This window comes from Megachile rotundata, chromosome 8, assembly GCF_050947335.1.
Source record: "Megachile rotundata isolate GNS110a chromosome 8, iyMegRotu1, whole genome shotgun sequence".
Classification (NCBI taxonomy): Eukaryota; Metazoa; Arthropoda; class Insecta; order Hymenoptera; family Megachilidae; genus Megachile; species Megachile rotundata.
The window spans coordinates 16308580-16333360 of NC_134990.1; the positions used below are offsets into that span (position 1 = coordinate 16308580).

The 24781-nt window shown below is 39.8% G+C and overlaps 6 protein-coding genes across 29 annotated transcripts in view; 3 read left to right on the plus strand and 3 right to left on the minus strand.

Moving 5' to 3' along the window:
• Eph (Eph receptor tyrosine kinase) overlaps positions 1-11368 on the plus strand; it is a 51162-nt gene extending 39794 nt beyond the window's left edge. For 8 of the 22 annotated variants that reach the window (XM_076534919.1, XM_076534926.1, XM_076534921.1 and 5 more), the window contains 5 exons: positions 365-541; positions 666-1135; positions 1255-1613; positions 5440-5514; positions 6852-11368. In XM_076534919.1, the coding sequence (XP_076391034.1) occupies positions 365-541; positions 666-1135; positions 1255-1613; positions 5440-5514; positions 6852-7116 (1346 nt within the window). In that variant the 3' untranslated portion in view covers positions 7117-11368. The other 14 variants (XM_076534924.1, XM_076534931.1, XM_076534925.1 and 11 more) reach the window with 7 other exon arrangements.
• Positions 11369-11572: 204 nt separating this feature from the next.
• LOC100878776 (large ribosomal subunit protein eL34) lies at positions 11573-13093 on the plus strand. Of its 2 annotated transcripts, none has more exons than XM_003702718.3 (4): positions 11573-11659; positions 11823-11894; positions 12224-12421; positions 12505-13093. In XM_003702718.3, exons 2-4 carry the CDS (start codon positions 11830-11832, stop codon positions 12590-12592), a joined length of 351 nt encoding a protein of 116 aa, XP_003702766.1. In that variant the 5' UTR covers positions 11573-11659; positions 11823-11829; the 3' UTR covers positions 12593-13093. The 2 variants fall into 2 exon arrangements, with proteins under 2 accessions (XP_003702766.1, XP_012139516.1); XM_012284126.2 differs by having other exon boundaries at positions 11624-11718.
• A 1399-nt stretch (positions 13094-14492) lies between these two features.
• On the minus strand, positions 14493-16640 carry LOC100876357 (cyclin-dependent kinase-like 1). Its single transcript, XM_003702865.3, has 5 exons — positions 16297-16640; positions 16042-16236; positions 15693-15984; positions 15222-15636; positions 14493-15155 (listed from the first exon to the last, which is right to left on the minus strand). The coding sequence occupies exons 1-5, from the start codon at positions 16462-16464 to the stop codon at positions 14972-14974; spliced, it is 1254 nt and encodes a 417-aa protein (XP_003702913.1). The 5' UTR covers positions 16465-16640; the 3' UTR covers positions 14493-14971.
• Positions 16641-16815: 175 nt separating this feature from the next.
• Positions 16816-19521, minus strand: LOC100876243 (protein APCDD1). 2 transcript variants are annotated; one of them, XM_012284120.2, is made up of 6 exons: positions 19351-19521; positions 19190-19259; positions 18728-18869; positions 18430-18661; positions 17951-18367; positions 16816-17888 (listed from the first exon to the last, which is right to left on the minus strand). In XM_012284120.2, the coding sequence occupies exons 2-6, from the start codon at positions 19230-19232 to the stop codon at positions 16926-16928; spliced, it is 1797 nt and encodes a 598-aa protein (XP_012139510.2). In that variant the 5' UTR covers positions 19233-19259; positions 19351-19521; the 3' UTR covers positions 16816-16925. The 2 variants fall into 2 exon arrangements, with proteins under 2 accessions (XP_012139510.2, XP_012139514.2); XM_012284124.2 differs by adding an exon at positions 18944-19051 and having other exon boundaries at positions 19190-19456.
• Positions 19522-19763: 242 nt separating this feature from the next.
• Positions 19764-22304, plus strand: LOC100878668 (nucleolar protein 11). Its single transcript, XM_003702717.3, has 4 exons — positions 19764-20189; positions 20275-20806; positions 20893-21926; positions 22010-22304. Exons 1-4 carry the CDS (start codon positions 20058-20060, stop codon positions 22136-22138), a joined length of 1827 nt encoding a protein of 608 aa, XP_003702765.2. The 5' UTR covers positions 19764-20057; the 3' UTR covers positions 22139-22304.
• On the minus strand, positions 22279-24704 carry UQCR-C2 (Ubiquinol-cytochrome c reductase core protein 2). Its single transcript, XM_003702716.3, has 7 exons — positions 24536-24704; positions 24034-24173; positions 23772-23963; positions 23476-23692; positions 22963-23394; positions 22650-22871; positions 22279-22562 (listed from the first exon to the last, which is right to left on the minus strand). The coding sequence occupies exons 1-7, from the start codon at positions 24578-24580 to the stop codon at positions 22476-22478; spliced, it is 1335 nt and encodes a 444-aa protein (XP_003702764.1). The 5' UTR covers positions 24581-24704; the 3' UTR covers positions 22279-22475.
• Positions 24705-24781: the final 77 nt, after the last annotated feature.

Genomic DNA, 24781 nt, shown 5'->3' on the forward strand with positions numbered 1-24781 from the left:
ACCACGTACAACGAACATTTTACTATAAATAGTTCCGTTTTTGTTTTTTCTTTTTCTTTATTTTGGTAATTGTTTTGTCAAGTTTCTCACGATAACAAATAGCCAGAGTTACCCAACGACATAGATTCTTGTTTGAAAGTAACAAAGTTCGAAATTAATTGTATTTTTTACCGTATTCTATTTTTGAGCGTGTTCCAAGTCTCGTTTAAAGAGGAAGGGTGTGTGAGTGTTTTCACGGGATGAAACGGTTGACAGGCACGGAGCGAACGAATCTCGTTATTCTCCCGCTCCGAGATATTCCGTCAAAATTTTACACACCGGCCCTCGTGTTAATATAATGAACTCTGTTTTGGTGACGTTGCAGTGACCACGCCGCTGTTCACGCCTGCAGTGGGTGTCGCCGCCGCGAGTGCCGGAGGAGCTGGCGGAGGAGGCGCGAGAAGCTACGTGGATCCTCACACCTACGAGGACCCGAATCAGGCCGTTCGCGAGTTTGCGAGAGAGATCGACGCGGGATACATCACGATAGAAGCCATCATAGGTAAACGCCCTTTCGGTACACGTTCTTTCTTCCTTCGTCAACCGAGTATACCGCATTACGCGTTCTTCGTGTCGTCCCTTCTCTACCTTTTTGCTTCTCTTTCTTTTTGATCGTCGATCAACAGGTGGCGGAGAGTTTGGCGACGTTTGTCGTGGAAAATTAAAATTGCCGCCCGACGGTCGAACGGAGATCGACGTGGCGATCAAGACGCTGAAACCGGGTTCCGCGGATAAGGCACGCAACGATTTTCTCACCGAGGCCTCGATCATGGGTCAGTTCGAGCACCCGAACGTGATATTCTTGCAAGGTGTCGTGACCAAGAGCAATCCGGTGATGATCATCACGGAGTTCATGGAGAACGGTAGCCTGGACACGTTTCTTCGAGCGAACGACGGCAAGTTCCAGGTGCTGCAGCTGGTAGGGATGCTTCGCGGCATCGCGAGCGGTATGCAATATCTAGCCGAGATGAACTACGTACACCGAGATCTGGCAGCGAGGAACGTGCTGGTGAACGCTACTCTGGTCTGCAAGATCGCCGACTTTGGCCTTAGCAGGGAGATCGAGAGCGCGACGGAGGGAGCGTACACGACCAGGGTAAGTAAGCGAGTAAACGCATTTTCTGTCGGTTACTTTCGCTCGATTACTTCTCGTACTTTGACGAGACTCGGTCTCGTTGCACGAACCTAGACTTTCAAATACTTGAATCTTGAAAGAGTGTTTCCTCCGGCAAAAAGGGTGGAAAGATCCCGGTACGATGGACAGCTCCGGAAGCGATAGCGTTCCGAAAGTTCACCAGCGCTTCCGACGTGTGGAGCATGGGCATCGTTTGCTGGGAGGTGATGTCCTACGGCGAAAGACCGTACTGGAACTGGTCTAATCAGGATGTGATAAAGTCGATCGAGAAGGGATACAGGCTCCCGGCACCGATGGACTGTCCGGAGGCGATCTATCAGCTGATGCTCGATTGCTGGCAGAAAGAACGAACCCATCGTCCAACGTTCGCCAATCTCACCCAAACGTTGGACAAGCTTATACGAAGCCCGGACACGTTGAGGAAAATCGCCCAGAACAGGTAAACCTTCGTACCGTGGCGCGTCTCATTGACATCGGAAACTCTGTCTAGGCCGCGACTCGCGTTCGTCGCATCGTTTTTCGAATCGTTCGTGTTCGATACGTCGGAATAATAATTATGCTCGCAGGACGAATTACCGCAAAAGGTTCCGATCTAACGCGGTACGAACAGTGCAAACCTGTGATGTCGTTGCATTCATCGTACGAACGATTCGGTGGACGAGAAAGAAAGATACGTCGCGAACGACGATAAACGATAAACGATAAACGCGTCTATAGCGTCATCGAATCGTTCGTTCATCATCTCTTAACACGAATCATGTCGCATGCCACGCGAATCACACTTCGTGTCCATAAATTAATTTCTCTCGACAGCCAAAGGTTTATTTTCCGTTCTCTCGCTGAATACTAAAAGAAGCTCACACGCTCTGCGCTCTCTACGTACGCTGTTAGCCTGGGCTTTGATGTTGCTGCTCGTTCATAAAATAGGATGTTCACGCACACACGATGAATTTTGGCAGTCCAGGAATAATCAGGACGTGTGCGTGTGTGTGCGCGCCTACTCGACGGAGAGATTCGTATGCACGTCCGTAGCCGAGAGGCGTCGTTGATACCCCGACCTGATTGGCATTACTGGAAACGGGCATATACGTGGTACTTGGACTGATCTTTCTCGCACCTTTCATTTCGTGACACGTAACATTTTCTGTTTTCAAGCTGTACCATTGGTTTAATCACTACTTTTATTTTTACTTTTTCATGTCTTTGTTTTTTTTTTCTTTTTTTTTCTCTTTGATCACTTACGTTTCCCGTAGCGCAAAGTTGTCAAAATTAATTTTGTACAGCGCCTCCGCTTCCTCGCTTCTCGTTCTCTTCGAAATTCAACGACGTTAAGCGGAAAATAAGAACGAAACACGAATAAAACGCGAGATCCCGTTGATCGCGAAACGCGAGCAACAAAGTATGAAAAAAAAAAAACGAAGAAAGGATTCGCGATACGAACACATTTCTGTTGAATTTTTCTTGTTTACAGCACATATTTTCGACGAATCTCGAGGTGCAATCGCGTTAAGGGGATTCTCTGGTACGAGACGCGAGAAAACGTCGCTCGGAAGTTTCCAACGATAACGGAATAGCTTTGCGCGCGTGATTCTTCCGCTGTTAATTAATTCATGAAAACTGCTTAATTTCCCTTTGGAACGTGCAAAACGATCTAACGACGCTAGCCTCCGTTTCTGTTTCCGTCTGCTTGTTGGGAGCAAAAATTAATTTATGGACGAAAGTCTGTGCGCGATCGTTGACGCGGTATAATTTTTCGTTCGCGTTTCGAGAGAACGGCGAAAAGTGCGCATCGTACTGCGGTGGCTTTTCAGAGAGCTTTTATCGCTTTAGCGCTTATCGTTTCCGTAATCCTCCAGAGCCTTTAAACCCTCCTCTTCTTTTCCTTCCACTTATTTCTATCCACGAAATGCAAAAAAAGGCGTACAAAGGCGAGATCGAACGATAATCGAGAATCTCGTTCCGCTTTATCGTTTGCCGATCGTTAATGAAGAATAAGAGAATCCCGGAAAGACGCGTGCAATAAAAAGGGGGCATCGTCAGATTTTTCTGTCGATCGAAAAAAAAGGGGGAATCGTAACAGTAACGGGAGTTGAAAATCGAGGCGAATCGAACGGGCCGCGTCACGGGACCGATCGATTATCGAGCGATTTCACGCGGGGAGACCGTGGACCGACCGATTCACCGTTTCGGACGCTGCGTTGGTCAAAGCGTTTTCGGTGAAACGGAACGGGTCACTGGAGCGTTGTCTCGCTTCGCTTCGTCTTTCCTTGCCTTTTTTTTTCTTCCCTGCTCTCTACGATTCATCGAGCATCGAGAAACGTATGTTTCCTTTCGATACCGACGAATCGGCAGCGTGTCTCCCGCCAACGATTTCAGTTTCTCCTATCGACGACGTCCCCTCTTTTCTGGGCTAATTCTTTGTGGTTTTGGTTTTGTGGTGTCTTTGGTACCCGACTACGAACTGCAACTGCGACAACTACCATCTACCACCAACTCTACAACCGTACTACAACAACAACAACAACTACAACAACAACAGCGTGAGGCCACCTGCACACAATCCGTACTATGTCACAAGCCATACGGCTGCCGCACAGGCCGTGGCAGCGGCCGCTACGATTCCAGCCGCGGCAACGGGTCCGTTCGTAGACGTAGTTGGCCATCAAGCCCAGTCGACGATTGCCGTTCCAGTAATGCCACCAGGAGCCGGCCGTAGCTTACACTATCACACACACGCAGCGACACACGCATTGCCACAACAGCCACCGCTCACCTACCCTAATTGGGTCCCGTTCACGCACTTTGGTTAACCAAAGAACACGCGCGTCTTTCTCTTAAATATCCTCGAGACGAGCGTTCTTCTCGCTTAACTCTCCTTCGCGAGGAAAACTCTTAACGAATAAATCTTTGACGCTTTCGTGAATCGATAATCAAAAATCCCCTTGCTTCGAAAGTTTTCCTAGCATCCAAAGCTACCACAGTTTCGAAATCTCTCTGAAAAGGTGTCTCCGTGGTGGAGCTAAAGTTGAATTTTTACGTGGCTTTGGACGCGAAGGGTCGAAAGAACGCTCCTCTCGTTTAGTCGAAAAGAGTAGATTTTACGCGTTTCTTAGAGAATCGTCGAGTAAAAATTTAGGCAATCGATTTTGTTATAAAAGTGTTAGATGTGCGTAAAATGGTAGCGAATTAGTCGTCGTAGGAAAGAAGTTTTCTCGATTTCCAGTTATACCGAGAGCAGAGGTTTTTATCGTGATGTTCGATCGAACGCCAGGCGCGGTAGATTTTATCGATTTTAGCTGCCACGTGGAAATCGTTTAGAAAAATATTTACGGTTCTAGTTAGAAAGATTTACATAAATGGAAAATTTTAAGAGAGCCTATATATATATACACGTATTATGTATACATAATATATGTACCCTCCAGTTTTTTCGTAGAGATATCGAGAATTTATAGAGGACGAATCGAACCAACGAATAGCAATATAGGATAAAAAATGGACTCAAGGTCGGAGCTTAAGGCGGCAAAGGGTTTTAATCGCATCGCGCGTTGTCATAGTCTTTCAGATGTTTTTTCTAATTCTTGATATATACGTAATACACGCATTTCGCAAGAGTATACGTAAATGTATAGATATTTATACAAGTACGTTTGTATAGTTATATATATATTTACGATGATAATATTTCTCAACGTCATCGACTTTACCGCAACAAAACTGTGCAAAGACTTATTAGCGTTTAACGATAAGAGCGACCGTTCGACCAGAATATTAGAATAGTATTTTTCTACTTGAACGCAAGGAAAAATCGGATAACCGTTACAGAAAAACCGTGCACGACACCGTGTTCCCACGCCGAATAATCGAACGCGACGATACATCGCGCATACGTTTTTCACGTAGAGAAATCGATCATAGGGGAAATATGTACGTTGCGACACACCATCGTAGGAAAAATGATCGATCAAAGAGGCTAGGCGTCGCTACTGGATTCTTTTTTTCAATCCACGAAGAATAGGAGCAGAGACGAAGAATCAAAACGGACAATCAGATTCTCGCGGAAATCGAATCGCGACGAACGAACTTTTGCGCGAGAAAATTGAAAAGAAGCGGCGCGAGTAGCTGTACATACGTAAGACGCACATGGTACACATACACGTATACGTACACGTACATACACAGACGCGCGCGTACACACAGAGACACGTAAGCACACGTTGAAACGTGTGATCTCCATCGCACTAACAAATGCTAACAATTGTCAGAATCAGGGAAAGGGGTGCTCCGCCCCCACCCCCACCCGCCTCGTCGACATCCTCCAACGTGCATTTAAGAAAAAGGTAACGAATCAAGAACAACTTTCAGTCGACCAAAAGTAACCAGACGTACGAAACGAGCGAGGAGTAATAAGGCAACACGTATCCTAAACGTTTCGAGTGCACGCGCCGATCGCGCGTTTCTGTCTTCTTCTCCGATTTGCCTTCTTGCTCCGGTCGTTTCGTTGGAATCACCACGAGTATTGCTGCCAAGTAGACAGCATTTGCTCTGCTTGTATTATCCTCTTAGTTCGTATCGCACTGCTTGCTTCATACGCACCAGTATCCATTCACGTCTTAACGTAACACATCTAGCTGATCTTTAAACTCGAATCGTCGACGCGATCATACCGTCATTAGAACTTACTTTCTCGTTACTCTCATTAGCAACTCTCACCGTCATCACCATCGATCACCGATACCAGCAACGATCCAAAAACGGCTCGATCTTTTACGATCTCACCAGCAACGGGTTGGTCATTCGATTCTATTCGTTACCTGTTCGTTCTCTTGTACTCGTAAAACTTGGACCAACCGTTTCGGGCGGGCTCGTAAAAATTGATCGAGCCCCAAAGTGTACATAAAGATACATTATCGTACCCCTCTTTAAGCTAAGATCCGTTCTACACCCGTAAATACCCGTAACAACGTATGTATATACGATAAGCGAGAACGACCGAGTAACTTCTCTTAGAAATTAGTAGCAAACCGTCGAAGCTCCACTTCGACTCTATCCAAACTACCTGTTTTACTTTTAAATTTACTTCCGCCCGTAGAAGGTTCTTTACGTTCAAACGTTCTCTTAAACAGCCGATTTTTATATTCGAATCTACGATGACCTTCTACGGGCAGAAGCGTGAAAATATCCATGCGTGTTTTATCATTTTACTAGCCAACGAACATTTCTGTACATACATTACAACGTTTGTGTACGTATCTTGATATATAGCTGTTGTCCGTGTACAATTGATCCAGGACAGTGTACGAGTCCAGTCGCATCGATGATCAGAGGGAAGAGCGACCGTCGAAGCGGCTGATTCTCCCTTTCGCTAGACGTACTTCTCTGATAGAATCCGAAATGAACTTGAAACCACTGTCTAACCTTTGAACCGCGAAAGGCACGAAAACGCTGTGTTGCTTTGAACAGCGAAACGCGTTCTGTCTTGGACGCGTCGAAGGGCCGAAGCGTTTGCGTTCCTTTCGTTTTCCTTAGATATCCGATCAACGATCTGTAGTTCCCTTTTGAGCGATCGACTCCTCGATTTCGCGGTAGCGTTCTCCTCCTCGTCCCCTCCCGATCGTCTCGTGAAACACGAGATCCGCCTCCGACGTAATCTGACTCGATGTCCAATTTTCGACAGGGGCACTAATCCACTGGCGCCGGACGCGGTGGACTTGACGCAGCTGACATCGGTCAGCGAATGGCTCAACTCCATCAAGATGTCGCGATACACGGAGAACTTCGAGAGGTCCGGGGTAACCACCCTGGAGGCAGCTGCGCGCGTAACCGTTCAGGAGTTGACGGCACTCGGAGTGACGCTAGTTGGACACCAGAAGAAGATCATGAACAGCGTGACGGCGCTCAGAGCACAGATGTCCGCCACGTCGCAGGGCTTTCTCGTTTAATCGCGTGCTCTTCGCGAATTATGAGATTTTTCACGCGAAAAGCCAGCTTCGATCTGTCGCGATCGACGCCGGGATTCGATGTCCCATCGACCTGACGGATCGCGTTCGTTCGAGGGACGCGTCGATCCTAGCGACTCCTAGTCAGGACGACGGACGTTTTCGCACGAAAGCACGCCTCCTCTGCGTCGAGTATCGCGGCCCCAGGCTCGAGGAATAGTGGAACCGCGTATCGTAGACATTCCAACGGCGATCGAATTCTGCCTTCTCCATCCCACGATTAAAAAAGACGACGAAGCTCGTGCGTGACGATCTACCCGAACGTGAACTAGCGAAAGTAACGCGTATCTTCTTGTCGAATGTCCAGAACCAGCTTTCGAGTCTCCCTTGTCTTTCTCTTCTCGAATCGTCGTTACCGGTGGGTCGTCGCCGCGTCGAGAAAAACGGAACTGCCATTGTATAATCACTGCCGTAAAATTAACACGTACGAAAGTATGCTAACCCCAACGCGAATATCTGCTCACCGTCGAGACTCTCCACGCACTGAATCGTTGCTCACACGTACACGCGTACGGAGGAAACGTCGTACTGGACTTTTTATGTTTTCACGTCAAACCGTTAATCATCAACGAAGCCAGCCTTGTATCGCAGCGTTCCTAACTTGTTCTCCGCGATGCTCGCTACGTCGAACCATTACGCTCGTGTATCCATGCATACAGTTTCGAACGTGCTTACGGTACAGACCATTGCGCGAACAAATCAGACGGCCTAAAAAGAATTTCAACGATGATACGCCTTCTGTGTCTCGCTTCTCTGCGCTACCAGAAATTCGAGCGAATCGTGGTCAACGATCGATCGCCGCAGAGACAGACTCACGCGAAATACCTATAACCGATGTAAACGAAACTAGGGCCGAGAGAGAAAAGCGAAAAGTCTTCGATAACGAGCCTAATGCCGTATTTTACGTCCCGTACAGCGAATATTTTGTAGCTCTTGTTTAATAGCGCTTAATCGATGTACAAACTACGACGAAGAATACACGCTTGATATACGCGATCGTGATACACACGAGTAAATCCATACACCGTTACGCTTTGATCCGACTGTTGCGAGAAAGCGATAAAACCGATGTCGAAAACGATCGAAATTACCGGCGTAGAGTGTACGTACGACGAGAAAATTACCGAAAGGGAGAGAAAAATAAAGTATATAGGTACCTGTTGATTGAACGAACGAAAATGACGAATAAAGAAGCAGGAATATGTGCCAATAATGCGAAGAGAGGAAGAAAGCGTGCGTGTACGAGGGGAAATGTTTGCGTGAAAGAGAAAAGAGAATGGTGCGAGCGTGTCGATCCGTAATGAAATACCTATGCGTGCGTATTCCAAGAGAAAGATAGATAATACCGTGGATCATTTGGAAGGCGAGGTTTGAAATTTACACGTGGGCAAATCGTCGAACGCGCGCGTTGCCCCTCGACGTAACGTAAAACATATCAAGGCGTATTTAGAAAAATGGGAAACGAACGAAGTGGGAGTCGAAACGGGCGATATCTATCGGTAGTTTCTCGACGAACCAACCGACGATCTGACGGCTGCTTCGAAACGATGGAGTATCCTTTCGCCCGTTCGTTCGCACAATTTCATCGTAAACGCAACGTCCACGAAGGTTAGCGTGTACCGCGCGCGTAGCAACGACGATGTTTAGGTTCGTTTGAGGGAAGGAAGAAGGCTCGTTTCGTCCGAACGGATGGTCTGTATCTCGTTACACATCCGCGTTCGCTGATCGTAAAGACTGCTTCCCAGGCAGACTGAAGTCGAGGAGAGAAGAGGCCCGTTGAATTCGACGAGGCTGAACCTTCGTCGGAAAATCGTCGATCGACGAACAACTCGAACGCTTCCAAGCACCTCGGGCGAGCCACGGGAAATTTTTATTCTTAATTTAACGAGTTACGCTAGGATTATAGCTGGTAAGGACGACGCCACGATGGACGATCGGAAGGAAACCGCGAACGAAAGGTATCTGTCGATCGAACGACACGAGAGACAACAAAATTCAGTTGATCCTGCGATCGATCCATCGGTGCGACGAGCCTCCCAATTAGGAGATTCTCACTCGAGGTCGTTCCGTTAGCATCGAAGAAATGCCAAGGAAGGTCCTGGAGGAGGAGGAGGCTTTTGTTCGATGCGCAGCATTCCGTGACAGGCGGTGGAAGGTTGCGCGGCGAATCTGAACAGCTCTGTTAGGGGAGAAAGAGAACGGAAAGCTACTGAAAACGGCGACGATTTAAGAAGCAATAAGTGAATACACGCAAATGCAGATTTTTATATAGAGAATGTTAACAAATTTCAGAAAATATTAATTATCGATAGCGTAAAACTATCTTCCTAAATGTTCGTATTAAAGGTTAATGAGAAATAAGATAAAGCGTAACGAGCGACGAACTCGCGTGGAGTCCCAACCGAACGCCAAGATATCGAGAGAGATCGAATGCGAGTCAACGAGAGAGAAAGAGTGAGAGTATGTTCGCGTGTATGAGATAAAAAGAGAGAGCAGCATCGCCGCGCTATAAATCTAATTTGCCGCGATCGACCGGACAAACTTCGGCCGGGACTCCGCAAGAGAACAAAAGGGAAAAAAAGAACGAGTTTCAGGAACTTTCAGCTGTAACTGTTTGTGTCTAGTGACGAACCTGCGAGTGCGACCTGAAGTTTTGAGAATGTCGATAGTTTCAGCAAAATAATATTTAGATTTCATAGATCTCTATCGATATTACACGATCGTAGACACGAAACGAGCAGATGATAATTAGTTAGAGCGTAAAGGATATCTTATTAGAGACGTTTTCCGATTCCATTTTAGTCCTTCGAGTTTTGCCGCTTAATGGCGACCCTCTTTAACCCGAATAATCGCCTCTGTTTTCTTTTTCTTCTTTCCTACCGACGCTATCACCCTCTAACTTCTATTTCGCTTACACTTTTCAAAGCTTTCGATCGTACTTCGTGTCCACGTATTTTCGTTGTCTCTCTTTCTCTCTTTCACGCGTACAACGATACTGTCTCTTCCCCTCTGTCTCTCCGGTAATTAATACGCGGAGCGTTTTTTATTTCGTTAAGAGACGGGGACCCGAGAAACGAGGATATCGAGCAAAAAGAAACAACGATAGGAAAGTATCTTAATCGCGTAAGTCGAATCAAAATTTTTCTCAATTCGTACGACTTCGGTTATTAGCTTCTTCTCCTGTCGTCTTCCTTTTTCTTTAACTATTTTTATACCGCCATTCCTCTTCTATTCCTCTCTATCACTCTCTCTCTCTCTCTCTCTCTCTTTCTCCTCCTGTTTATTATCATTATTTTTTTTTAATAATCGTTATTCTTTCCGTCGGGGAATTAAATGAAAAGTCGTTGACGAACTTCCTCGCAAGGCTCTTTCACTTTAATATCTGTATTCGATTAACACTTCCGTATTACTATTTATTAAAAGCAAACAAAGTCTTATTTATTGTTTAGAGATCTGACTAAATTAAAAAAGAACGTTCTAATCGTGGTAGGTTATCTATTCACTTTGTTAGAATTGTGCAAAAGGGGACGAGAGAAAGGAAGCAAACAAAAAATGTGCATTGTTTTCTTTGATCTTGGAGTTTCCGAACAACTCTGCCGCCGTGTATAAAAGAGACTAAGGAAAGAAAAGAAATGCCGTAACGCAACATCGTACATACGATCGTCGAGTCTCTAAGCAGCTATGTTATCGATTAGTTAAGCGTTTTTTATAAACGACCTACGTGCACCTTCAATTTTTCTGCCATTTTTTTTTCTTTTTTTTTTATCTTAATTACTTTTTCTGTCAGTCTGTTTACAGCGAACTTTGTCAAAGTACCTGCTTCGAAAACGAAAAGCAAACAAACAAACAAAAACGAATAAAAAGAAAGAAAAGCATATATGAAATTCGCGAAATGACAAAGCACACAGGTACCGTCCCGTATATATTATAAATAGCTCATCTACTATCACGTACACGCATCATAATTTATGTATACTCGTCGAACTGAGTTTTTATAGAATTGGTTCAACGAATTGCCACCGTGTGTCCTCGATTCATTGTATAAAACAAAGCGACAAAGCGCAACAGATGCAATAAGAGAGTTGATGTCAACAGATTTTGGAATGTGTCTAAAACATTTTTCCTATGGTGTTGTCAAGACGATGTTGAATGTAAATAAGATATAATAAATAATATACCTTATACGATGTAAAAAGACTTATCTTCTGTCCACCTCTCTCAGGCGTTGAAATTATTAATGTACTATTAACTTCGTATTAATTTCGTTTCTCGGCGACCGACATAATTTTAAACAAGTTTCCCGCTCAAATATTCGTCAAAATTGTCGGTAAAGAAGATCTCTGTAATATCGTCATAGCACACATATTCTTGCGGCGATAAAATTCGGAAGTTTGTCGCTAGATGGCAAAATGGTTCCAAATCGCGCTTGCGTACAATGAGTTAATTTCGAGGTAGTCGCTTCCTTTTCCGTTTGACCCTGTAAAAGGTTTGTTCAAATTTTGTATAGTTTTTATATATCGGTATTATCCGCGGTAATCGCTAAAGGTGAAAATGTTTTAACAATGATTCCAAAGTCTTCGTGCTTTCGCGAAACAATATGGTGTAATATGCGCTAATCTTTCTTTATGACAAAGTAACTTTTGTTTCAGAATCAACATGGTCCAGCGACTAACCTATAGACGACGGTTGTCGTACAACACTAAAAGTAATAGGAGACGCGTGTGAGTGTTACTTTTGCGAAAAAGTAATAAAATATCGTTTGATCGTGTGTTCTTTTTATGCTTCTTATGTATTTATTCTGTAGACAATTTTCTTAGAATATTCAGTGCATATTTTTCATTGTTGTAGGTTATGTTTTGGTTTATGTTTCAACTGCTTATGATTCAATGAAATTTATTATCGAGTGACAGCATAGTACTTCAACATGATTTATTCTAATATCTGCTTCCTTTTGTTCGTTCTATTAATTCAAGTTATACGCATTACTATCGTCACTGTGTTTCTTGTGTACTGCGATTCGACGATGTTCACCGCATCATTGTTTGTACAGGGTACGTACTCCTGGTGGAAAATTGGTGTATCAGTACCTCAAGAAACCGAAAAAGATCCCCAGATGTGGCCAGTGCAAAGATAAGCTCAGAGGTATTCAACCTGCCAGACCTATGGAAAGATCACGTATGTGCAGACGTAAAAAGACTGTGAAACGCGTGTACGGTGGTGTACTCTGTCACAAATGCGTTAAAGAAAGGTACGTTTTAGTTCTATGACATTGTACAAAAATTTCGTCGTTTGTATGCATGAATTTCTCATTGTTTTAATATTAATTTACAGGATTGTACGTGCTTTCTTGATTGAAGAGCAAAAGATTGTCCTCAAAGTGATGAAAGCACAAGCAAAATCGAAAAAGGCAGAGAAATAATCGTTTGGTTTTTGATAACTCAATAAAATACACTTAAAATCAAGAAAGAGTTTGATTATTCTTTATAACCATAAGGTCATGTACATGTACTTCTGCGTATCATTACTTTTTATTTGTAATTCATTTATACCAGTGTTGTACAACTTGAATGACTGTTGAAAACTTATGTACAAAGAATTGCATATGTAATCAACGTTGGTTCATATATTTGAGACTTTTTATAATACAGAATCAAGTTTGTCGGTCATAAGTGTATTTCCGCTGGACGTATGTTATTTAGGGGGTGTTCGAAAACGTACAAGTAGCACTTATGTTCGTATCATTCTATAGCAGAGGTAAACAATTAAAATTTTCGAATGTGTGTGGGATTTGAACAATGTTATAACTATAAAAAAATTTTCTAAACACGCTGACTTATAAATTTTTGCCTGAAGCTATGATAATGAACTGTTGTAAATTATTGCCATGTACAATAAAATTAATAAAAATCTTTGAAAATTCTCTACATTCAATATATTTGACGCGAAAACAGTGATATGACGACAGTACATTATATGCCTCTGCATATTTTCTGCAATCGTGATACGTGATATAGTTTCCGAATCCACAAAGAATTCCATTTCCGCTTTGTGTATAAAAAAATTTGCTACTTTCTCACACATTCTGCTATCCTGCTCTTAGGAGCAGAATCTATCAAAGCCTTATGCACCTACATAAATATTTCCTAGACGTATCAATAGTGATTACATTTAATTTCTATGGATCATTATTTAATGTAACATGCATAGAATCGTTTATTACTCGTTACTTATTATTAATTTTATATATTAGTTCTTTAAAAATGAAGGGGGATTATACATTTTCAGCTTTATGAATTTTTAACATGTTCTCAACAGATGTACTATAAGGTTTCAATAAATATAATTCAAAGGAATATACTGTTTATTTATTTAAAATAAAAATATAATTATTCCTAACACTATCTTCCTAATGTCCTTTCCATATAACAAGCTTCTTAGAAAGTATAATTCAAAAATCACGATTTCATTCGCTGAAATTGCCTGTCTAGTAATAGTATAATAGAGTAGTGAAAGAGGTATCATAAAGATCTTGGAGTGGGGGAAAGCATTAACCCGTTCACGGGTCCGAAAAATTACTCCTGGTAGCAGGATAGTAGAATATGCAAGGAGGTGGCACGATTTTCTGCGCAGTAGAGATGCGCAGTAGATTGCGCGGCAGAGTTGCGCAGTAAATGATGTCTAATGGTGGGGGAAATGCTATGCAATTATGGCTCCGAAAAATTACTCCTGGTAGCAGGATAGTAGAATATGCAAGGAGGTGGCACGAAAATCTGCGCAGCAGGAATGCGCAGTAGATTGCGCAGCAGAGATGCGCAGTAAATGATGCCTAGTGGTGGGGGAAATGCTATGCAATTATGGCTCCGAAAAATTACTCCTGGTAGCAGGATAGTAGAATATGCAAGGAGGTGGCACGAAAATCTGCGCAGCAGGGATGCGCAATAGACTGCGAGGCATTTGGCGGGAAAATATAAACTCTGGTACACCTCCTTGCATATTCTGTTATCCTGCTACCAGGCGTAGTTTCCACTTCCACTATCAAATATGCAGTCTACTGCGCAGGAAAGCGTGCTACCTCCTTGCATATTCTACTACTGTAAATCCGTGAATGATTTTCCCAGCGCTCTGATATCTTTGGAGTACCACCTCAATCATTCTATTATTCTGATACGAAGAAAACAATTCCTATAAATTAAATTACTACTCTTGAATTATAAAAATTGTCGTCTTATTTTTAAAATATTGGATCATGTATTTGGGAGTTATATTTTAAATAAATACACTGTTTTTAAGTAACTATACAATTTTCCTTTATTTTTATTATTTTTTGTACATCGAATAATTTATTGCGAGGATAATGTTTGTGATTAATATTATTCAAAATAATATATTATAATTATAATTATTTGTTAATTATACGTACATTGCTGGTACAATAGATACTTTCTAAATTTGAATACAAAATGTACGATAACTATTAATTATATATTGAGAACACTATATACATAGAAAATACAAGTCCGTTAACTAGCATTGCTTTAAATAATCATAATACAAAGTGTATACATTTTTGATGGCCTACAAATACAATGAAAACATTAATTGTAAAGATTCGCTACAAATATACATAAAAACATGAATACGTTCTAATATGAAAGTAATAACACATGTATAAATATTGCAATACAAACGCAATTATCACAAACAGTACGCATAACATCAAAATGATATTTTCTGATAGATATTACTGCCGAAACACGATACAAAAGGAAATGAGATCGTATATCGTTCTTGCTCCAGTCTATAAATCATAGGTCATATTCGGTTGGACAGAGACACGACCATAACGACACAAATTTTGTATAGGTCTGCGATACTCTAACAGCGACGAGAATCTTGGCTTCGTTTCCATAGAGTGAATCATTTTTAACTCCGTTTCATCAAGACTACGCCGGGATTCATCCTCGCAGATACTAATACGCCATCTACAAAATTATATCATAAATCAATATATAAATTTTTATATGAATGGATGTTAAAGAAATATGTACGTGTAGATATGCGTTCCAGGTTCGGTCAAGATTTTCTTCGACGATTCAGGCTGATGATTTGCCAAGAGCGAGACGCTCCTCCACCTTTCTTCGAATCTCTTGGCTATCAGAGGATTCGTAACAGATTCTCGTTGAAGAAAATCGAGCAATGTCACGAGAAACTGGTCAGAAAAGCCGTCCCGCAAGAAGAAAGGATGTTGCAAAAGCGCCGAGCAATTAGGTCGTACTTCGGGGTCCATGTGTAGACATTGAGCCAAGAAGTCGACAGTAACGGAATCCCAATTAGGAAAGAGTTTACGGATGGACAGGACTGCGCATCTCGGCAGTCCTACCAATTCATCCGCAATTGTATGTCGCAGCAATTGACCAGGTCCAGCACACTTCATTAACGTTTGATGCTTCTTGCAGAGACCACCTGCGAGTAAATATATGTACAAGCGAAAGTCTGAATTTATGGAATTCTCTGCTTACCGAGCGCTTGGGTAATCCTGTAGAGCTGATCGACGTCACTGTCTCCCGGAAACAAAGGATCTCCGTTTACCATTTCCGCGTACAAGCAACCCGTGGCCCACACGTCTACTGGTTTCCCATATCGTGGATCGCCAACCAAGAGTTCCGGTGCCCGGTACCATCGGGTTGCCACGTAATCAGTGCAAGATTCGTTCGCACCATTCACCATACGTGCAAACCCAAAATCGCACAGCTTGATTATCCCATGCGAAGACACCAGAATATTCTCGGGCTTCACGTCGCGATGGACAATCTGTTAAAAGGATACTGTAATAAGTTTGAGTCTATCGAACAATAGAGAACAACTTACATTATAGTTGTGACAGAAATCTAAACCCCGAAGGACCTGGTAGACGTGTCGTTTGGAGATCTCCCAACCTAATCCGCCACCGATACGTTCCAGTTCCTCCAGTAAAGTGTGGTCCATGTATTCGAACACGAGGTACAGTCGTTTCCTTCGACGAAACGCTTCGATCATGTTTACCAAATTCTCGTGACACAATTTCTGTGGAAAAGGGAAGTAAAATGAGACGACAGCTCGATCAACGAAATAACATTTACCTACCTTTAACATTCTAATCTCACGGTAGGCCATTTTTCGCACTTGCAGGTCATCCTCAGTTTCCAGAAACCGTTTGATAGCCACCAGTTGTCCAGTCTCGTTGTGTTTGCATTTCATTACTATGCCGTAACTTCCTTCTCCTACGATTTCTATCGTTTCGTATTTGTCCATGCTTGAAATTTATTTCCTTCCTCCTTTTCTTCGTTTCACAAAACATATAGGGCTGCTAGGTTGAAAGGTTGATCGATCATCGATCAAAGAGCTATTGATAGTTTATAAAGGGACCAAAATTCATCGCCTTAATCGTACGTAATTTATAAGCTACTCATATTCTTCCATGAAATCTTGAATTAAATGATATCATAATTTTGGTCAGAAACTTTAACGCGGCATCATCAGACAGAAGATGGTCGAATATCGTGTTTGATCGATGTTCGATTGACTCATTTTTTTTATATTGGATCTATGATAGGATAGTAATGAATCTATGTAATTGGATTTAGTATCAATTAATCACTCGTATTTTACGAATAATTTCTTCACTTTATCATTCTTAAAATACAGAGTTGTAATTTTCATATAATGCGTTAATTTTCGATAATCAGTTTATACGATTAATTTATACACTATCATTACTCCATGAACTGTGGTTTATTAACGGCAAGAAAGCAGTATAAAAGAAGTAATGGTGCTGGGTGCGCGAACAAAGCACCGCTGGTCAAAAAATAAGAAGAAAAGGTGGAAGAGAACCAGTGTCGTCCATGTCTGCTCAGACGTTTGAATCGATTGCGTGCTTTAAAAAATGGCAGATGATATGAATACTCGTGTAGAGAACCACGCAAACTATTCTCCGTTCGAAAGTAATTTCGTGAAGCAATTCCAGAGCATCGATACAGAGGCGCGTTCCAGAGATCATCTTTCCACGAGGCTAGAAGAAGTATGTAATCCCCGTTCCAATCAAGACTGACTTTCGCTTTAAATAATAAAGTTGCTGGAGCCTGAACAGTTCGTGGTACACAACTTTTCGACCATAAATACAAAATGGAACTTTTCCCTGATTTTGCTGACACTCCTTTTACTTTTTTAGTTTCTTTACTTCCTTTCATAGTTCTACCACAAAGAGTTGATACTGCGTTGCTGACAGGAATCGACAGACTCTCAACAATCTGTAACTCTAATTCTGTTGTACCAAAGGGTAGCACGACATCTTTGAACTTATTTGCATCAACATCGTCGTTGAACGTCCTTTTACTTAATCGTTCAGAATTTCGAGTATTGAAGACCCTCCTAAATCGACTTGTCCCACTTCGTTTTTGTCCAAATGCTCGCTGAATATAATTACCAGCTGCGGTGACTACGTACAAGGAATTCGAACATGTTGGATCAGCATAATACGTCCAACGTGCAGACCATCGATTATCTTCCGAGTATATTCGAAAAAATCTCCTGGACCAGAAACCTCCGTCGACGCTTTCACACCTGACGCTCAACCAACGGCCGCCGATCACGGCTGGAAATAGAGGAATTTGATGAAACAACGGTGGACTGAACTCGGTGGCACGAAATACACTGCCACAAATTGGACAACCAATAGCCTGCAATATAAGAAATATAGTATATTCGAATACTCATTTTATATGAAAATGAATGTCCTTACAGTGTCAGCGCGCAACAGCGTTGTGGATTGTAATCGATTTGGAACTGATTCTGTCTTTTCGGAACGAACATTTCGAGTCAGTTCACCGAGTAATAATTCCACTCTTCCACGCTGTTTATCTGTATCGTTTGTTTTACGATTTGAAGAATTTGTTGCTAAACTGAATTGTTTTATCTCCACCCGAAGCAATCTTAACTCAATAAACTCGATGCCGAAGAATTCCAAGCAGTCCAATGTGTGTTGCTTTCTGGGTCGTGGTAAACGACTCTGTAACGAATTCGAATTTAATTCGTAATCGTTTACGGTCGACGGAAAATCTCCGGGATGTTCGTAAATTAGTTGCGACGAATATGGGCGCCACTTTGTTTCGATACCACCGCAACTCGAATTCATCTTATGTCCAAATTTGTGAGCGATCTGCAAAGCAATCATTTTAAAAGAATACAACAAATAGAAACAACGTACCGCAAGCAATTTACCTGTCTATTAAAAGGTATCAAGTGAACTGAAAATAGTTGAACATTAGCTTCTGTGGCACCTGGAACTGTAATTGAAGGCGAGGAAATTTCAATAGAACCTCGAGCCACCACGGTGTACGTCGCGATGCTGCACGAGTCTTCGGCATAATGATATTGCAGCAGGAGAAATGTTCCATTCTCGAAGAAACTGTATTTTCTTATAACATACTTGGGACCGATGCGCACCTCGCACCTAAAAACGATAATTTGAGTTTCATTTCGTTTTTCAAATCAAGAAATTGTCGGAAAAAATACTTACTGCTGCGATAGCCAAGTATAGTGTAATCTGTTTGGGGTATTATCCGAGACAGTTGTTCTATCGTCGGAAATGATTTTATTCGTCATTATTTCGCACCGATCGTTTTCCCTTTCTATGTCCAAACAAATCGTGTAATCAACGCCTGAAATAATTATCTGATTAATTAAATAATTCCTAGTAGAAGAAAAACGAGAGAAAATAATTATATTCCGTCACGTTCGCATCTTCTTTCTTGTTTTATTTACACTTTTGCTATCTTTTCGATTGGTATTCCAATCGAATCGACGGAAAGACGCGATGTTACGAGCTTCGTGATGTTATGCACTGGATTAAAGAACGCGCGTCAGTTGAAAGAAAAAAGTTATTAAGTAAAATTTAGTAAAAAATGTTGGTATAATTATCATAAAAATATCAGCCATAAAAATTGTAGTTTAACAAATATATAAATAAAAATTTACTTACTCGTTAAGAGACTCAGAATCGCGACAGCAATGAACGATGACATACCCGATTACTAGTGCAGTATTTTTTCCTTTATTAGTAGAAATAAATGGTGATTAACGTATTAGAATAAAAATTCTTTGCATTATTTATAGTAAAGTTAAAAGTAATATTTATCTCACTTCCAGAAACTCTCTTCGAATGATCTGGACAGACTCCAATGCTGATCAAGTCATCCAAGGAATATATAGCTTCATCCCTTCCTAGCATTCGTTCTTCGTCCTGTAGTAGACTCAATAATGTATCTACGATACGATCCATTACTTTTGTAATTTCTTCTAAAAACAGAAATACCTTTCTTTAAATTAATTAAAACACCTTATTGATATATTATACATGTAATAACTTAATTTGACTAAAAAGGATACAGCTACTGTCTCAAAGTATATCCTTCCAGAAAATGGCGTATGTCTGAATATATATAAAGACTTTATAAAAATGGTACTGTTTCATTTGATAATTCACGCAGTATTGAATTTAAATTTATTCAAGTATTGGTAAGTTTTAAAACATAGAGCGCGCTGTATTTTGCCTGCTCTGTGTAAGCACGGAACAGTGCACGAAACTAACCTGTCCAAATTCTTCAATACTATTTACCCGGCTCGTATATTAAATTTAAATGTAAAAGTGTTTTATTACTGCATGTCGATTCTGTATAGAAGCTTTGATATATAAATGTACTTCGAAATTATTGCAAAAATATACTCAAATAGCTACAAACATGCTACGGTTGCAGAGACAAGTGTTATTTATCAGTGAAATCTACACAGTTTCATTACAATAAAGTTAAGGAACACGTGTATTATAAAGAAAGATTAACCCGTTGAAAATGGCAAAATTGTATTCATATTATACGTTATGTCCGCTTATCGACCAGCAAAATTTATTAGGTGTTGAAAGAGATTCGGAAAGTGGATGCGCGATTGTGACATTAGGAAGAAATATTGTAATACGATATAAGGTAATTTGCGATCTTAACAATGTGCATTCATAATGTACATATGTTTCCTTATATTTTTTACTGATAATATAATAATTGTTTACAGCTGCAAGATTTGAAGCAGCTGAGTAGTTGGACAAGTAAAGACCGATTAACAACACAAGTTATTTATGATGAGACAACGCGTCAATATGCCGCTATATTTAATGAGAAAAAAATACGTCTTTGGTCTGCAGAAGAGACAGATTTAAATAATATTAAAGGTTATAAATTTCAATCTGCCTTACATACGATTCTTACTTTTGAAAGTCATCCTCCTGTACTGGTACGCAAAGATGGAGCTACCGCTTCTTTAGAATGGGCTATAGAAAATAGGAAATCATGGTCTACAGAGGGAATTTTAAATGCTAATGAGAAAATTTTAGATTGCCATCTGATTTGTAATACTGGGAAAATTAGTTTATGTTTATTAGTTGAAACTAAAGGAACTTACAGTTGTGTATTTGTTAAACTGAACAATGAAACATATTTAGAAGAAAGAGAGCGTGTACAAAAATTCCAGTTAAAACAGAATTCAGAAGAATTAGTTGGTTACACAGTATTGCAAACCAAAAATAGAGCTTGTCTCTTAACATTGTGTAAGTAGCCTGATTTATTTTTGAATATAAAAGAAACTTCAATAAAATTGAAACAGTATTTATCTTACATATTTTTTTTTCATTAGGGTCACATGGCAAGTTGTACAGTTATTCATTAACTGAAACCAATAATGAATCTAGTTCAAATACATTAATTGGTGTTATCAACAATATTAATACAAGAGATCCTGTAGTTATGACCCCATTGAATGAAACTACTGTGGCAATGTATGGTGCTGATGTTTCAGAGGAAGGTGCTATACTAATGATTTATAATGTGCAATTTAAATTGGTTCAAGATGTTCAGAAATTGAAGTTGTATACAAGAGATGCAAAATTATGGAAAATTGAAGATAAATTGTTGCTTGCTGCTAATCGACATTTGGCAATTGCACCCTACCATTTAGCACCACAAAGAATAGCAACTTTACTTGGATCATCTTTGCGCTTTAAAGGTAGCGATGAAAATGCCGAAGATGATGATATTGTTGTAATACAAGAAACAACTGTAGCCCACTGGGAAAAAGGTGAATCAATTCCCGTGAAACAATCGATAGAGAAACCTCCTATAAAACTTTCCAGACAGATATCATCTTACGTGAACGAAGGATTGAGCGACGCTGCAATACAAGAAATATTAATTCCACAATTAATAGAGTCAAAGGACATTGAAGCAATTATATGGTGTTTGAATAATTTTAAGGATCTACCAGAAAAATTATTAACCGATCTTTTAATTTTTTCACTAAGAAGTCCTGATGCAACGTTTGTACCATTACAAAATGGTATAGCTGATGACTCTTCATCTTACAGAAACTTGCACACAAGAAATTATTTTCTTGATAAAATATTTAGCTTAACTTATTCTGATGTTTCTTTGTCATCATATCTAAAAAGTGGTTTAAATTTCGACGAAGTACTTCAATTATTGCAATATTTAACACAGAAATTGGATGATCAAGAAGATTTTCTCGACGATATTATAGAACAGCCTACTGACAAACAATTGTACGAATGGTCTAGCTTATTATTAGAATCTCACTATCAACGTTACATATTGTCACGAGATCCAGAAGTGCCGATACTTCTTAATAAATTAAGCTACGTTTTAGACGATCATGTAAGTATTTGCACCGATTTCCATGGTCCAATTTTAATAATATAATTATTTACAGTTTGATCATTAATTGATTTTCTTTGCAGCTACAATTATTTAAGGATATGGAAAATTTAAGGCCTATCTTAAAAAGAACTATTAATGGAAAATCTTCAAAACTTTTACAAAAAGGACGCAATAAGTTCTATGCTATAGAAGAAATTAAACTGTATTGAAATTTAAAAATCTCTATTTCTTTCTCTTTTCCTTTCAGTATTTTATGTAAATGAAGTTGTAAAGTGTTTCTCTTTTTCTATATAGATAAATGTACATAAACTTAGCAATAGATATTCACTATATTGTATAGAAAACAAAATTGAGAATAAACAATTTTTATTTTTATTCGTATCTACACAGTTATATTCACTGCAAAGAAATGCAGATAATTATTAAATACGTGTGATGACTTAGGTTTGTAGTTTACATATACCTTGACCTCGATCTTCACAGTACTGAAGAGAGTTAGTATCGACTTTGTGCTACTTGCTTTTTTGGAGTAACAGTCGTAATAATCTATTTCAATTCGTCGATGTACGGTACAGTTTTCAAATTACCAACAGCAGCCATAGATAAATTTCCTTTGGAAAGTTTAGCAGCAACCTGAAAATAAGTTTGCCAATAATATAATAAGGAGTAATGTAATGAATTTATTACACATGCATAAACAACACTATTACTAGTACATACGGATTGAACGTCAGATGCAGAAACTTTGTCAACATCGGCCATTAAAGTAGCCGGCGTAGAAATTTGTCCTTTAAACAAAGCCTGATATTGCATGTTCTCTAACAACATAGATTCATTATCTGCTGCATCCAAAATTTCAGCTTTCAATATAGCTTTGCCACGAGCAATGTCTTTATCAGAAAGCTTCATGGATTTTAACCATTTACTGGCTTCTTTTGTTAGCTAAGATAAAATAATAATTAACATCAAAATATATAAAAGTTACATATATTATTACAGTCACAAAAGTTATGTTCTTTCCGTATTTACTCACAGGTCCTGCAATGTCAGGTGTAGAACACAAAACAAAACCAAAAAGTCCAGAATCTGTATAATTGGCATTAAAAGTTGACAAAGCGAACGGATCTGTGCCGGCAGCGTTTGCGACTTGCTTGTACAATGGGCTTGAACTATTACCCCATTTGACTCTTGGGTCAGTACTAGATGCCCTCTGAAGAATTGCACAGGCTAAAGCATCTTTCTCATTCTTCATATTTACACCTTCAACAGCTACCGCTACATTTGTTAAATTCGATCCCTTTTCTTTTCGAATTTCTCCACCATGGTATTTTGATGCTTCATTTGCGCAGTCTTCTGAAGAAATTTCCAAATTTGAAGCAAAAGCAGTAATATGTGATAGTGGAACTCCAACTGCTACAACTGCACATTTGGGTGCAGTATACCACGAGTTGACAAAATGTTGCAGCTAGAAACAAAAAGCAAAATATTATTTAAAAAATTGGTACATTTTATGTTTGTCACAAAAATTTAAAAAAAATTTACTTACAGTTTCTGTACCAATTTTACCTATTTGATGCTTTGGCGAAAAGAGGGAATATCCAAGCCCTCTACGAAATGCTGCTTTGTGTAAAAGTTCAAGTACTCTAGTTGTATCAGGAATAGACTGCAGTTCATATTGTAATCTGGGTGCTTGATCAGATACCTCCCATGGTTTAAATACTTGCTTAGTTGCAACACAATCCAAAAACTTTAGAGCATCATTTCTACCAACATGATAAAATTAGTTAAAACAAAAATTCAATTTAATTTAAAGAACAAAACAGAAAATAAAATAACACTTACAAATTATTTCTAGTAATCTGTAAAGTATATGCTATACTTTCACGATCTACAACAGTCAATAAATTTCCACCAAGCTGTTGGATATTCCTTGTTATAGCAAATCCACTTGCTCTTGATGTACTTTGTCCTGCTAATACCCTCAAGTGATGTATCATACCTTGCGTATCATATGTTTCATTTCGAGATCCAGCTCTGTAAATAAAATACTTATTTACACAAGAATCAATAGATTTTTCTGATATATGCATTTTATATGAAATACCTGAAAATGATGGACACTTGTGTAATTGGAGAATTATTGTCATAAGCAGCAATAGTGACTTTATTACTCAAAACTTTACATTCTGGTACAGCAGGACCGCAGGATTGTGCAGCTGCTGCAACTGCTGCATAATGTCTAACCTTGATATACAATAAAGAAAAGTATTCTTAGATTATAGTTATTCATATTTATTTGTATTGCCAAAATCTTAGAATTCTAATAATTAAAATGTTTCTGAAATGTTCCCTAACGTAAACTAAAAATTCAGAGCAGTAACCATTGAACAATTATAAATGACAAGTAATAAATAATTAAAATTCAACAAGAAAGAAATATAATTGTTCTTTGGATTCTAATCTCTGTAACCAAATCAACAGAATATGACATACAGAATAGCATTGAGTCGTTTACATAACACCTATGTAAAGTTTTATGGTCACAAAAAGATCGAATATCTTTTTATAAATATTATAAAATTAAAGATACGAAATATTATTTGTACCGTGGAACCACGTAGTATGGTCGACCGTACAGCCGATGAAACCATTTTCCTCTCTCTTAGCAATTCAAAGAGGCCTGCTTCGAATCAGTATCTGGAACTGTTCGGAACAAAACCTATGACCACCTACGACCACTTATGACCAACTCGACTTAACTGACTTAAACTATCAATCTATAATCTGCAGATAGTAGCCAGTAGATGGCGAACAATTTAGAATAGATAGTTCACTATTTTACCAGATGCGTC

Coding starts and splice junctions, on each gene's coding strand:
- LOC100878776 (XM_003702718.3), top strand. CDS start 11,830: ATGGTCCAGCGACTAACCTATAGACGACGGTTGTCGTACAACACTAAA. Junction 11,895..12,223: donor AAAAGTAATAGGAGACGCGT/GTGAGTGTTACT, acceptor TTGTTTGTACAG/GGTACGTACTCCTGGTGGAA. Junction 12,422..12,504: donor CACAAATGCGTTAAAGAAAG/GTACGTTTTAGT, acceptor ATTAATTTACAG/GATTGTACGTGCTTTCTTGA.
- LOC100876357 (XM_003702865.3), bottom strand. CDS start 16,464: ATGGACAAATACGAAACGATAGAAATCGTAGGAGAAGGAAGTTACGGC. Junction 15,985..16,041: donor ATTTCTGTCACAACTATAAT/GTAAGTTGTTCT, acceptor TCCTTTTAACAG/ATTGTCCATCGCGACGTGAA. Junction 15,637..15,692: donor CAGGATTACCCAAGCGCTCG/GTAAGCAGAGAA, acceptor ATTTACTCGCAG/GTGGTCTCTGCAAGAAGCAT.
- LOC100876243 (XM_012284120.2), bottom strand. CDS start 19,232: ATGTCATCGTTCATTGCTGTCGCGATTCTGAGTCTCTTAACGA. Junction 18,870..19,189: donor GATTCTGAGTCTCTTAACGA/GTAAGTAAATTT, acceptor TAATTATTTCAG/GCGTTGATTACACGATTTGT. Junction 17,889..17,950: donor CGCTGTTGCGCGCTGACACT/GTAAGGACATTC, acceptor CTTATATTGCAG/GCTATTGGTTGTCCAATTTG.
- LOC100878668 (XM_003702717.3), top strand. CDS start 20,058: ATGGCAAAATTGTATTCATATTATACGTTATGTCCGCTTATCGACCAG. Junction 20,190..20,274: donor ATATTGTAATACGATATAAG/GTAATTTGCGAT, acceptor AATTGTTTACAG/CTGCAAGATTTGAAGCAGCT. Junction 21,927..22,009: donor GCTACGTTTTAGACGATCAT/GTAAGTATTTGC, acceptor TTTTCTTTGCAG/CTACAATTATTTAAGGATAT.
- UQCR-C2 (XM_003702716.3), bottom strand. CDS start 24,580: ATGGTTTCATCGGCTGTACGGTCGACCATACTACGTGGTTCCACG. Junction 23,395..23,475: donor GTAAAATTGGTACAGAAACT/GTAAGTAAATTT, acceptor TTTTGTTTCTAG/CTGCAACATTTTGTCAACTC. Junction 22,563..22,649: donor CTGCATCTGACGTTCAATCC/GTATGTACTAGT, acceptor ACTTATTTTCAG/GTTGCTGCTAAACTTTCCAA.